The sequence below is a fragment of the Miniopterus natalensis genome, chromosome 14 (assembly GCF_054644295.1).
Source record: "Miniopterus natalensis isolate mMinNat1 chromosome 14, mMinNat1.hap1, whole genome shotgun sequence".
Taxonomy (NCBI): Eukaryota; Metazoa; Chordata; class Mammalia; order Chiroptera; family Miniopteridae; genus Miniopterus; species Miniopterus natalensis.
Window position 1 is genome coordinate 29,487,387 of NC_142094.1, and position 15,113 is coordinate 29,502,499.

A 15,113-nucleotide genomic window follows, 5' to 3' on the forward strand; every position below is an offset into this window, starting at 1 on the left:
ATTAACAAAAAACAAAACGAAAAGAGTTCTTGGTACTGTGTCTGATACATAGAAAATGTTAATAAAAAATGGTAACTAAAAGTTATTTCAAGATGTGACTAAGCCATAGTCCATTTAATCCTTAGAAAATGTTCTTAATCCCACTGTTTGGGGAATTCTTAAAAAAGGATGGTATCATTATTGGGATTTAAGGACATTTGAAATATTTTCCATAGCCTGATTGATGTGGGTGAAGAGATCAATTTAAATAACTAAAAGCAGTCAAGTCTTTCATTCTGTGGATGTGCAATGATTTAAGATGGTCTATTGTGTTGTATACTCCAGTCCTTTTGCTCAATAACCACACATTGAAATCACCTCGAGCCCTTTAGCAACCTGGTCTCACCTCCCAGATCCTGTTTTCAATGGTCTAGGTGGGCCCAGGAGTTGGTCATTCTTAAGCTCCTATGGTGTTTGAAATCCCTTGAAGGTCTTAGTGCATCCTTTGATGATTAGAAGGATGCTCCTGTGGAGATACAACCTTAAAAGGGAAGCTTTTGCTTTTTTGATGCACACAGAATTACCACCTTTTCTTGAGATCTAGTTAGAAAGGAAGAGCTTAGTAGTCTTTGGAATAAGGAAGGGGTCTCCTTGAACTGGGGGAAGAGTAGAAAACTGGAGTATGAACAGTGTGAAGACAAACTTGACTTCATGCAGTACGTAAGAGATAAAGTAACTGATTTGAACCCAAGGCTCTCTCCCCTCCCAGCCCAAGCTCCAAGGGCCCTTTTGCTGTAACTTATTTCCTGAGCCCATTTCTTGTATGGCTCACTTCTTCTACCTCTGTAACTTTCTAAATAAACTTTCTCTTATAATTTGGAGAAAAAAACAACAACACCTCACTTGTAGCCCTTGTCAACTTTTTTTTTTTAAGATGTTTAAAACTGATTTTTAGAGCAAGAGGAAAGGAGAGGTAGAGAGAAACATGGGTGTGAGAGATGTGAGAGTGAAACATGGATCAGCAGCCTCCTGCATGCCCCTCACCGGGGAATCGAGCCCACATCCTGGGCATGGAGCCCACAACCAGGGCATGTGCCCTGACTGGGAATCAACTGGCAACCTTTTGGCGCACAGGACGATGCCCCACAAACTGAGCCATACCAGCCAGGGCACCCCTGTCAACTTTGATAATTAATTCTCACCTCCATTCTACCAACAAGTTCTCTAATAGCTGCACAGCAGCATCTGGGAAAGGGATGCTAGTAAGTGAGGTGGATTCCTGAGTTGAGCTGAAAAGGAAGGAAATAAAAAGAAGAAAGAAAATGAAAAAACAAAACAAAAAAACAAACCCAAAGGAAATGAAAGCTAACCTTGTTTGGACCTCATTGCCTCTTTGTCTTCTCTTGTCTGTTGGTGACCTGAGGCTCTTGGTGACCTAAGAGCAGGCTGTCCTTGTCATTGTGGGCTTTCCTTACTGAGACTTCCCTCTTTCTATTTGCTGACATTTTCTTATTGTCAGGAAATTATCCAGGATGCTGAAAAATGCCATTTCCATCTCTCTCTCTCTCTCTCTCTTTTTCCCCCTAAGGGAGGAATTTGGGAAAAATGGTGCGTGTGTGCTCACAGTATTGTGGCAGGGAAGCAGGGGAGTCATGGGTGTCTAGTCAGCTGTATTTATAAGGATAGTGCTTCTATGTCAAGATAAAAAAATATTTTTATAACAATCAGTTATGTTTAAAAGAATAAAACCTAATGATGATTTATATCGAGATTTGTGTGTGTCAGGCACTGTGCTAAGTGCTTTACGTAAACTAATTTATTTACTCATCACAGCAGTCTGATGAGGTAAGTGCTCTTGTTCCCCCAGTTCATAGATGAAGAAAGTGAGGCACAGCGATATTTGAGTGACTTGATGAAGGTCACATTCTTGGCCAGTATCAGACCTGGGAAGTGCACTCTGGTTATCTAGGGCCCAAGCCCATGCTCCTGTCCCTTACGCTAAACGTCCTAGAATATATGTCTTCACATATTTATAGAAGTATCTGTGTGTGTACTTGTATGAAACTGGAGCTATTGACATATCAAAAAAAGTGGAAATTGTTCTGACAGTTCTTTGGGACCACATAATACTATTTCCAAAAGATCCCAGCTTCTCCCCCGTTAATCTTCCCCAAACTGAGAGGTGGTTTTGCTTATTTGAACAAATTAATAGGTGAATCCATCATCATGTTGACAGCTTTATTATAATTATCACCGTCATGATCAACGTTATTGCCGCCACTAGGATTTTCTTTGTTTGGACGTGCCTGCTCTACTGGGACTGCAGAGGCTGGCTGGGCGTGTCGCCTGGACCCGGAGAGATGGGGTGACCATTCTGGCACTGACTGCCTGGGGATTCTTGGAGCTGCTTCTCCCTGCGTCTTTTCTTGGGCTGCTCTACAGCAGAAGGATGGTACTGTGGGTGGTGAGTGATTCTCTACAGGCAGTGTGCCCAGGCTTGGCCATTTGGCCGTTTGGGACAACGGGAAAGAGGCAGGAAAAGACTGTTCTTTCTCTTGGCTGGCGATGGTGTGTCCTTTGTCTCTCTGGAGCCACGAGGAAGAAGCTGAGCTCATTGTCTAGCCAGACCAGCTAGAGGGTTTGCCGCATCAAGGTAAGCGTGGGGTCATGCCATGGCCACCACCAGCGGAAACAGTGCCAAATGTTACCAGCGAAGCGGGAGCAGGCAACTATCCAGTCCTTTATTCTCGCTCTGCACTCCAGGGTGCTTGGGAAAATGAAAGTCATGCTCTCCTGAGAAGGTCCAATTATTCTGCTCTCTTGTTTTGTATGAGTTTGATGTTTTTGGAGAGGTGCTTCCTTTTTTATCGCCTTCCGAGTCACTTAGGTGCGTTAGCATGTTAGAAGTTGTTTTTTCTAGTGGTTTGATACTTTCTTACGCCACTTTCTTCTATTTTCATTAAAAAAAACTTTTGCAAATCTGCAGACAAGTGGGTGCAATCATTTTTTAAATTTTGTATCACAGAGAATGATCCCCTTCTGTGTCTTCCCAAACATTATATAGAAAATCAAGAAAATAACTTTTGCCATGGTTGTCACTCCTATAAGGATTTTTGCTTTTGTTTCACTTTGAAATCTAGATGTATAGAGATATTTGGGGGCAAATAAGCTTTGTCCTTGGCTGCGTAGATGAGAAAGTAGAGCTAAAAGTACAGCCAAGTGCTGGCTGCTGCATTAGGGTGGGTGGGAAGAGCTCCCACTTGCTCCAGGTCCCCCTCCCTTGCTTGACCCCCACCTGCCTCTTATCCTCCCTCCTTTGCTTCCCTCCCTCACCTGTCCCTTCCCCCACTGGGTCAGACTTGACATTTGGTCAGAAGTTGTTTGTCTGTCCTGTAGGGCAGCCACTCTCAGCCCTGGCTGCTGGTTACAATGAAGAGCAGTCTGGTGGGGGGACCTGGCATCAGGACATTTAGAATCTCCCCGGGTGACTGCGTGCAGCCAGCGTTGAGAACCACTGTGGTTGAACAGCATTCTTCAGAGTGCGTCTGTGGCTGGCACGGGCCAGAATCACAGGGTGTCCTTTTAAAATGCAAATTTTGGGAATCCTAATGCATGAAAAATGCTTCGGCCTTAAGCCTGAAACTTGAAAGGAAAACAAATCCTAGTAGTAAACTCCTCTTTTGGGCCATTCCAAATTGTGATCTGCCAGTATTCAGATCTTGGTTTAAATGTTCTAAGTATTTCTTGGTTTAAATGTTCTAAGTATTAAGAAATAACTAAAGATTAAAAAGTCTTAGGAGCCCTAGACTTATAAATGTTTCAGTAACTAGTTGCTGTGGAACTCTGGTGTGAGTACCTAGTAACCGCTCCTTAGAAAGTGGCTTTCAAGTTACCAGAAGTCCCTTATGGTTATTAAAGTAATTGCTAACATATATTAACCTTTTTCACTGTGTGGTAGGCACTGAGCTTCGCACTTCAAATTCACTGTTACCCCATTTTATAGATGAGAAGACTGAGGCTCAGTAATGCTAAGTAATTTGGTCCAAAAACACATGGTGAGTAGCATAGGCCGGATTGGAACCCAGATATACATCTAACATCAAAGCTCATGATCTTAACCATTACTCAGTGCCTACCGTCCTAGGGCCAGATACTAGGAAAACTTCCCCTCTTCCTCTCTTTCTCATCTTTATAATAAAATGAAGAGTAACGGGAAGCAATAAAGCAATTGAAAATATTGTTAGCTTTCTTCATTTCACTTTCTTTACATCTTCTTCTACGTGCACATAAAGCAGCCAAAGGCCACCTATGTTTTCACTAGAAACCCTGAAATTATGTTTGTTTTCATTGCTTAGATTCTGCTTTTATGATAGTCATACCTGCCCCTTAACCTCTCTTACGCTTGTCTCCCATGAAAGGAAGTGTAAGAAATGTACATTTGAATTCTGAACTTCAGTATATAGTTAGTATATTTGTGTGCCTATATTTTATTAGAATTCACAAAGAATTGCTTATCTTCGTTTTTATTAGAATACCCAAAGAATGATTTTTAGGAGGATTCCCAAAGAATCTTTTCTCAATTACCAGAATCCCTTTACCCAAACTGCAGTGGCGGGAAACCATTGCTGGATGTTTGGAGGGGCCGAGGTCACAGCAGGGAGAGAGCAGAGCCAATGCCAGAGCTGCTGGCAGAACCCGTGGGCCTTTTAGTTTATGACATTTATTATCTAGATTGGAGTCAGAACCAAAACATAATCTTCAGTAGCTTTTGAACGTATTTTATTTTGACAGCTTTGTTGAGCTATATATAATTCACATCCGATAGAATTCACCCATTTAATATGTGCACTAAAGTGGGTTTTATTCAAGAGTTGTGTAAACTGTACCACAATCTACTTTTAAAACATTTGAAAATTATTTTAAAATATGTTCATTACCCCAAAAAGAAACGTTGTGCTCTTTAACAGCCATTCCCCATTCCCACCACTCAAGCAGCCTCTTCATCCCCACCGGCCACGTATGATGAGGGTTTCAACTCTCCACATCCTGGCCCATGGGTCGGAGCCTTCCCTATAATAAGAGGGCCATAAATGAAACTGGAGGAAGGTCAGGAACCCCAGTATAATTTAAATTTTTGACACACCTCACAGATAACCAGATTAAGACAAAAATCAACCTGGAAATCAACCATATTCCCCCTAAGATGTAGTCACAGGATCCAAGGCACTTGATTAAAATAAAGTACTTCAGCATCAGGTAATTTGGTAGCAACTGAAATTCAAATAAAACTTGACTGTTTTTACCTCCTTCTATAATTCAAATGAAAATGTATCTTTTATGAGATATTTATGGATAACATTCAGAAAGGGTTTTTTAAAGAATGATTGTTGTTGGTGGAACAAAGGCAAGACAACTGTCAACTGAAAATAAAATCAGACAATTGTAAATCATCTGAATTTGCCACAGTAGTATAGTACATATGTACACATTTCCAGGACAGAAAGCTTCTGTGTCAACATTCAGTGTCCACAAATGTCAAATACACAATTCTGACATCCCATATCCGGGAGATTAGAAATTTTCAGCCAGTGTAGAGTTGAGGAAATAACAAAGGATTGGCATTATTTGAACAGAACTAAATGCAGCCTAAGCCTTTGGGGCTTAAAAGCTTTATACCATGAGTAAAAAGCTTTTCATCAACAGTCCTTTTATTTTCTGAAGAAAATGTCTTGGAAAATGCCTAATTCTGCTTTTCCTTTAACAGCAAATTCCAGCTTTCAGAGATATGCTATCTTTTATACTAATGATAACCAAATTATGTTGAATAATACTATCTTATTATAGTTATTTCTATTTTATGCTCTCTTCTCCAAAGGAGGTTTATAATATGTGGAATATATTTAATATTTCAATTAAAGATAAGAAATACACTTAAATTATAAATTAACATTTTGTGATATCTCATTAGGCCCTGTAATGTGACAAATTTGCCCCTAGATTACAATGGTCTCTCAAAATAGTTTCTAATTTTGAGTTTTATAAGCTGTCTTGTCATGCAGAGTCCAAATTTGTTAACACCCTGGTTAAAAGATTCCAAATTCTCAAAGAGTGTACTAGAATATACTATAATGTCTGTGTTTCCTAGAAGTGTATTTTCGTACAGTTATATGAGTAAGAGCCCAAAATTTTGAATATAGTCATGGAACACTAGTCTAAATACTGTTTTTTTTTAAAAAATATCTTTATTGACCGGGAATCGAACCCCGATCTCCTGGATCCTAGGTCGACGCTCAACCGCTGAGCCACGCCCGGCTGGGCGAACACTAGTCTAAATAAAAAAATTAAAAAAACTTTATGGTACTTACATATCTTGTTATCTTTTTAGGAAAAAACCTACCACTCAGGTAATGTGAATGGATTATTAACGCTAGGATTTATTACGGAACTATGAATTCTATTTGGGGCTTATAGCCACGGGCTTCTGGAGACACTTTCTTCCTCTTAAGTTTCATCTGAGAGCGATACCTTCTTACTCCTGTTGTCCTCCAGGACCCCGTGGGACCTGCCCTCTTTACTTTCCACCTAGCCTGTCAGGCCTATCTGATTCCACACCCAGGTTCGTGGTGTTCCCCTTGCCAGAGCCACCCTTTCATGAGTCTCTTCAGTGTTCTTTAGAGCTAACCTACTTCATGAGGCCTCCACTCCTGCTCCTTTCTTGGTTGCTTTCATTTCCCTCTGATTCCTAAACATTTAATACTAATCCACATCTTTGGCACTCCCTCAGATAATCTCTTATGCACATATCTTACCTTTCTGACTGGGTTATAACCTCCTAGAGGCCAAGGGCCATCCACTTCTCATATTTCTTCTGATTTCCCTTGATATCTATTGTAATATAATTTAAATCATAAGTGATCAAAAAGCTTTTTGAATAAACTTTACTTTTATAATGCTGCATTTCTGTAAATATTATAGAAATTGTTAACTTTGAGTTTTTATTTAAAAGAATGCCAGAAAAGAGATTTATCATATTTGATCATAAGATATAAAGAAGGAGAGCTAATAAAATGAAATTTTCAGGAAAAATAAAAAAGATGACATTTCTATATTTTCCATATTTTGTGGCCACAGACTCTATTCAAAAGCTTAACTTTTGGCCCAAGTTAATGTTTTGGGACCAAGTGGGATATGAGTAGGTAAAATTATCAACTTGAAATTACTGCATACTCACAATTTGTTTAGTCTCTTGCACATAAAAGAGATGAATACCAGCTAAATTAGCAAAATATTTTACTGAGTTAGCACATAGAATGAAGTAGAAGACTGGAGAAACTAGGCTTGGGTATCCCTAGTCAAGATAGAAGGAAATAAAGAAGATCTCTTCAATGAAATACTATTGGGATCATAAACTTGAAATATTTTTCTTTCATTACTTATAGCATTTTACTAAATACTCCAGGTCCTAGGAGAGAGATCCTACTGGCCTTGCTTGGGTCAGGTACCACTCTACAGGTCAGGATCAAAGAACTTTGATTCATAGTCCCATCAACCTATAAGGATGACCCAAATCCCCCAAAGGAAACTGGCGCCATTACAAAAGGGAGGAAATGAAAACTAGCCTATTTGTGAAATCACCTTACAGAATACAGAATATCAGAGAAATAGCAAGTGAGAGATATCTAAGGGATAGAGAAAACTACAGGTGAAAGGTATTACCCTGATAGAAAACAATAAATCACAAAATGGTATTTTCCATCATGTTCTATTGACACTACATGTATCTCAAACTATGAAATAATTCGATGTCAGAAGCTGTTACCCAACACTTTATAGAAACTTGTCATTCTAGTCAGAGTTGATACACATGGGAGCTTTGTATTCCAAAGGTTTGTTCTCCAGACTATTCAATGTGAGAAGAATCTTTCTGGCTCCTGTCCTATGTGTTGAAATGTTACCCGAGTCAAGGCAAGGCAAGACAAGGAAAAGGTATTTGGTATAAAAAGGCATTTCTGTCTACTTAGGTCTGAAAACTGGAAAGGAAGATACTTCTCCTCACCCTTTCACTCTCCTCCCTCCAGAAAATACTGGCTTTTTCATGATTCTGTATTTTTGCCTATGTAAATGTGTACTTTTCCTAATGTGCTGTAATGTGAAGATTTGAATGAAGGAGAATCTCATGCTTTTTTTTTTTTTGCACAACCTTTTAGTCTCATTAGATGTTTGGCTGTTGCTTTCATGCATTATCTAGTTTAGGGAACTAAGACTCTATTTCCTTTAAAAGGGATTCTGAACAAAAATTGCAAAGTATACTAAATTAATGAGAGGGACCAGAATTATATTGTTTACTTTGTAACAGAGTAAGTACTGGAGGGAGTAAACTACCTCAAAGGATTTTAATATTTGGAAGTTTGGAGTATTCTGTCTGCTCACACAATTGTGTGATCTGAGAGACTAGATTTTAGACACAGTTCTGAGCACAGATTGTGCCATCTTTCAGTGTTCGGTTATTAGATATTGGAATGTTAAATATTAAAACATTGAATATTCAGTTACTAAATATTCAACTTACTTATACAAAGGCCTATGGCAGGTGGGGACATGATTTTGGCCCAGAGCTCTGAATGTCAAAGTGAAGGTGTTTACTGAAGCTTAAGTAAATTGATGGGTGTAACTATGACTCTTCTAAGGTGGCCATATATCTCACCATCTAATTAGGGATGTGCATGAGTGGAAGAATTATATTCCTAATGCCTTTCCTATTATCTGATGGAACCAAGGCAATGACTTTACAAAATCTTTGAGCAAAGATGACTCTGCTGAACTTGACTATAACCCTGGCACGGGTAAGAGATAGAGGAGATGTAGGTTAAGTGGGAGGCACTGTTGGGAGCAGGGCTGCCAGGCCTTGGGCTTCCACATACATTGCCACATACACTGTTTCAGAACTTAGAAAAAGAAGGAACATTTTCAAATTTTTAAAAAATATCATTTTGATACTCAAACCTAAAAATTAAAAAAGACAAGTCTCACTTATGAATTTAAAAATTCCCCCAAGTAGATTGACATAATCAAAATAGTGCATTAACCAAGGAAGATTTAATCCAATAATTCAAGGATAGTTTAATAGTAGGAAATACAGCTTCTATTACATTAAAAGTTATAACAAGAAAATCATTATCATCTCTCTGTGTACTGGATATTCAGTTGATAAAATGTAGTAAGCATTCTTTATAACAGTCAAAAATAGAAAAATATGAATATTCTCTTAACTTTGTGAAAGAGACCCATCTAAGCCTCAGAGGCAGCGCCATGACATTTGAGAACAATCCAACTAAAGTTAGAAAATAGACAAAGATGTACAGTCTTATTATTTAACATTATTCTGAGTGCCCTGTTCAAAGACAAAGAAGGAAGTTGGGAGTGTAAAAGTTCAAAATGAGATAAGACCATCAGTTTGTAGATTATTATATAACTATATTTTATTGTGTATTGTATATACCTAAAAGAATCATCCAAAGATCTACTGCAAGCAAGAGAATTTAGTAAGGCAGTGGGATCCGAAATTAACATATAGACATCAACAGAAAAATCAAAGAAATAACCCCAATTATAAGGTTAGCAAAAAAGATAAAATATCTAAAGATAAAATAAAAATAAATGTTGGGGAAAACTTTAAACACAAAAGTAGACTTGAGCAAACAGATAGGGACACCATGTTCTTAGACTCAACATCATAAAAGTATTAATTTTCCTTAAATCAACTTGTAAATGTAGTTCAGTCCTCATAAAAGCACCATCAGATGTTTTTAGAGCCAGACAAACTGATTCTGAAATTTATGTAAAAAAGTAAATAAACAAGAAGAGCCAAGGAAATACTGAAAAGCTATGCAATATGTATATAGAGAGAAGGAACTTAGCCCCACTATAACTTAAAAAATATTTTTTAAAAGACTTGGTAATTAAATTAATGTGGTAGTGGTGAGTGAATAGATAGACCAGTGGAACAAAACAGAAAATCCAGAAATACACCCCTATATACCCAAGAATTAGATAGGAATTACAAATGGCATTTCATTTATGAAGCAACACACAACACTCAGAGAATGCTAAGAAATGCACCTTAAAACTATAATGAAGTACTCTTTTAAAGCCAACAAACTGACAAAAATCCAAAATTTTTACAACACACTCAAAATTGCTGAGGATAATATAAAGTGATTCAATTGCTTGAAGCAAATTTGGTAATACTAATTAGAATTTAAAATGTACATGCCCTTTGACTCAGCAATTCCTCTTTTGGGGTTTTACCTAACAGCTATGCATATGGGCAAAAGATTACACATATATAAGGTTATTTACTGGAGCTCTGTTTTTCATTGTTAGCCATAGGGGACTGGTTAAAGAGTTCAGAGAAAACCCTATCCTGGAACACAGTGCAGCAGAAAGAAAAAAGCAAGGAAGGTCTCCATGCATTGATGTGAAGGGTCTTCAAGATATTTGTCAAGTGAGAAACTAAAAATTTTTTTCTGATTAAAAAACTAATTTGTTAAGTAAAAAAAAAGCAAGACATACAAGTGTATGTAAACATGCTATTTTGTGTAAAATAATAAAGGAAATCTATATTTTGAGTTACTTAGTTATGCATAAACTCTAGAAGGATATAAAAAAGGCAAGAAGCATTGGTTATCCATGAAAGATGCGGGAGTTAGGCAGGAAATAAGTGGATTAAGACCGTATACCTTTGTTGTTATTATTTTTTTTAATCTTGTAATTTTTTTTTGCCTTTCAATAAGTAAATAAGTATATAGTGATATGGTGATATACCGTGTGTGTGTATATATAAACTATGTGTGTGTGTGTATATATCCATATGTATGCATGTGTATATGTGTGTGTGTGTGTGTGTGTGTGTATGTATATATATATGAATGCCCTCTAGTATTGATAGGAAAATATCTCTAAGGGTGTTAAGTGACTAAAACAAGGTATGGAATAAAATGTACAATTTTGTACTTTTTGTCCAAAAAGAGGGAACTCTAAGGTGATTTGCTTGGTTTTGCTTGTATTGGCTAAAGGAGCTCTGGAAGGTACTCAGACTGGTGGACATTGTGATGTGCTGCCAGTTGCCCTCTAGACTCCCTTCAAAAATGAAAGATTCCTCGCCCCAGCCCTTGAAAGGGCTGATGGCAGATGGCCCTCCGCTGGCAACCGCCCTGGGGGCTGACTGCCTCGGTGGAGGAGAGCCCCTCACCGAAGGTCATGCATGCCCCTTCCTGGGCGGCCCCCATCCCGGGGTCATCCACACGGGCCAGCTCCCAGGTGGGCAACTCTAAGGGCTCACTGCAGCCTGGGAAGCTCCCTTCCTTCATGCAGCCTGGCAGCTTACCTTCCCCTGCTCTCTGCTCCTTGCTTAGGAAGCGAACACTCCCAGTAAACCTCCTTCTTGCTAAGAGTCTGCTTCCTGGGGAACCCAAAGTGTAACAAGAAACCAAAAGCAGTGATTTCGGTGGCTGGGTGAGGCTGGGGATGTGGTGAAAGGGAATAAAATTGGGAAGGAGACTTTTCACCCTCTGCCTTTTTTATGATTAAAAAAAATTTTTTGAGCCATGTGGATGCATCACTTATTTAAATCATAAATTAAAAAAAAATAAAGTTAACTGGATATGTTAGTGATATTTTATGCTTTTTCACGTGTATTTTTCGAAAATATCTTTTATGGTTTAATTTAGAAGATATTTTTAATCCAAAATACCGTGCCCCACCACACTCTAAATATGCCTTTCTTTTCTGTTTGTTTTTGTTTAAGAAACTGCATAGAAACATCTTGATCTCGCCTGACAATGGAAATGAAGAAGTCACCTGATGGCGGATGGGGCTGGGTGATCGTGCTGGTCTCCTTCTTCACTCAGTTTCTGTGCTACGGGTCCCCAGTGGCGGTTGGGGTCTTATACATAGAATGGCTGGATGTCTTTGGTGAAGGGAAAGGAAAAACGGCCTGGGTCGGGTCCCTCGCAAGTGGAGTGGGCTTGCTTGCAAGTAAGTGGATAAATGGATGCCTCTCCTCACTCATTAGTCACTTAATTTCTTTTGCTGCGTCATTAACGCTGTACAAGGCATAGTAGGTTATTAGTTTTTAAAGTATAACACATATTTTCTTGCCTTCATTGAGATTATAGAACTCTTTCACTGTAAATAAATTTGTGTGAAAATACAGGAATTCCATAAGATATTCATTCATTCATTTCTTTATTCATTTATTTGCTGCTATGTGCTAGGCAGTGTGCTAGATTCCAAATATGAAAAGATGAACAGCAAACACATCATTCCTGTCCTTAAAAGGCTCACAGTCTTGTGAGAAACACAGTTCCATGAGTAAGAATGATACAGGGAAATGAGGGCAGTGATTCAGTATGTCCACCGAATGCTGGTGACCAAAGGACCAAATGATATGCAGCAGTCCTATAAGAAATTCTTATATGATTCATAATTACACCTCTCTAATTCAGATACACTGTGATCAAATCACATGTCCTACATTCAGAGTCTTGTACATAGAATGACTGGATGCCATTTACCTTTATAAGAAGAATTTTACATGGCAAAGGGTAGTCCCACTTCACAATGATGATGCTAGTAAGGATTTTAACATAGTGTTTTTTATAAGATATATGTGATGTATTTTTGTGTGACCTTCATATAATGTCTCCAAAAGTAATATTCTTGATAAATGTTTATATCTGATATAATAGTGATTCCTATCATCTTTACAGAGAACAGCAGGAGAGTTTTTATTTTCATTTTAAGACTTAAAGTCATATGACACTTCAATTTCTGGGGTAATAGTTTGAACTCTGAGGTAATATTTAGTGATTATCAGTCTAACTTTGTTGGCACAGCTTACAGGTGTGTTAAAATGGTGACCTAGATTGGGTCATCAGCCCTGGGGTCTCTTCCTGTGTGCTCTCAACTTGACATGATTTGTTGAGCAAATCACAATCTCTATTCTTATGGGGAAAATAAGGACATTAAATGTGGAGATTTGTAAGGTATTTTTCAGCTCTACAATAATTTCATGAAAACAAAATGCATTAGCCATTTCTTTTTTAAAATGTTGTCTTTCCTGTATCCTAAAGGGGACTTCTTAAAACAAAACAAAACAAAACAAAAACAGTTGCTTCCCACTGATGTTAAATTAAAACCAAGACTTGATCCTAATAACTATGTACAGTGGCAGATGGTTACTAGACTTATTGTGATGATCACTTTGTAAGGTATATAAATGTTGTATCACAATGTGGTACATCCGGTACTAATATAATATTGCATGTCATCTATAATTAAAAATAAAGTAAAAAAATAAATACATCCAACTTAAAAACAAAAACAAAACTTGAAAAACAGTGCTCAATCCATGTCAGATAAGATGACTAAACATAACCAAACAAATGAAAATTATGTTATCATTATGAGCTCAAGAGAAACAGTAAAAGTTTGCCCAAGATTTGTTTGAAAGGGTTTTTACCATGATCTCATCTGAAAGCATTTTTGAAAATGTGAATTGTTTGTAAATCTGCAAAGTACAAGTGGATGATAATTTATATGTTACTATCAAGTACTGATTTTGAGAGCATGACCTAATAGGAAGGGGAGATAACTTTTTAATGTTCTCCAGTTAGTCACCATTCAATTAGCAAATAGTAAGTCAAACAGGAATATAATTTACTTTGGTGGTCAGAGCTGACGCTGAGACTGAAAACTGAACTGCAACTCTGTACTTCCTCTAAGTTCACTCTGTCTCAAGGGCCAGGAAAAGCTCCCTTTACTTGTAGGCAAGATCGGCTGCATAATTTGCAAGCCCCAGTGCAAAATGAAAATACAGGGCCCTTGTTAAAAAAAAAATTAAGAATTCAAGACAGCAACAACAGAACAGCAATCAAGTGTTTGGCCCTGCTAAGAGCTGAGCCCTGTGCAATTGCATAGGTCACAAGCCCATGAAGCCACCCCTGCTTGAGACTGGAGATAGAGAGGAACCCACTGAAGTTCAGAGGAGACGACAAGTACTGGGGTGGGGATGGGAGGGGGTGTTGATCTTAAGTCAGAGACTAATTCAAGTCCTGGCTCTACCACTATTTAGCTGAGGGACCTTGTGCTAAGGTCACTTAACTTTCATGTCATCAACTAGATGAAGAAGAATTTGGACCAGCTAATCAAAGCTTTTGAAGATGAGCATAGAGTAAGGAGACCAAAGGGTTCAGAGGAAATGGTGGGAAAAAATAATAGCTGGAGAGCTACCATTTATGGGTGTGTGTGTGTGTGTGTGTGTGTGTGTGTGCGCGCGTGTGCGCGCACTTGGTTGAGGTCCACTGAACATATGCGATATTGGCTTCCCTTGACTCTTCATAGCATAAATTAAAGGAAAAATCCTGAAAACTATGGTAATATAGTATTAGCAAGAGGTGTCTACAAGTGTGTGTACCACATTAACCCTTTATTTTGTTGAAAACTTTGTTCTACAGAGAAACGAACAGGTTGATACCTTGGAAATGGGAAAAGTATCTCATGTTGTTGACTCAAATGGTTGTCAGTGGTTCTTAACCAGGGGGGTAGTTAGAATCACCTATAGAAAAAGTTCAGCATATAATTGCTTGGATTTGATCCTCAAGCATTCTAAGTCAGTCAATCTACCCTGGGACCCAGATATGTGAATTTTTAAAAGCCCCCAAAGTGCTTTTCAGTTGGGAAACTAAGCCCTCTCTCTTTAAATTTTAATATTGTGCTTTTGGATAATTCCTTGATGTATGATTTGCTTAGACTTATTTTTAAAGGGAACTACTGTATGTTTCTGCTCAGGTGTGGCACTGCTTATGCCACTTAAATCATGAAAAATAAATTGTGTCCAATGGTCCTGGTTCTGGTGGAGCTTTGGTGAAAAACACTCATAAATGGGTATCTTTGCATCCTTTTTGATAAAATATAATTTATACATATGTGTATACGTATCTATATTTGATAAGAGATGTTTTTTACATATATATGCAAAATATATACAGTTGCTCTTAAATTCAGGAGTATGTATACATTATTTGAGCTTATCTAAAAAGCCAATTCCCTACCCCTCAGTCAGTGGTGTGGCA

The 15,113-nt window shown here is 38.1% G+C and overlaps 1 protein-coding gene across 1 annotated transcript in view; it reads left to right on the forward strand.

The window, feature by feature from the left end:
* Window positions 1-15,113, forward strand: part of SLC16A9 (solute carrier family 16 member 9) — a 50,979-nt gene that overhangs the window by 11,790 nt on the left and 24,076 nt on the right. The window contains exon 2 of the mRNA XM_087824144.1: window positions 11,786-12,015. Within this exon, the coding sequence (XP_087680270.1) occupies window positions 11,820-12,015 (196 nt within the window). The 5' untranslated portion in view covers window positions 11,786-11,819. The remainder of the gene's footprint in view (window positions 1-11,785; window positions 12,016-15,113) is intronic.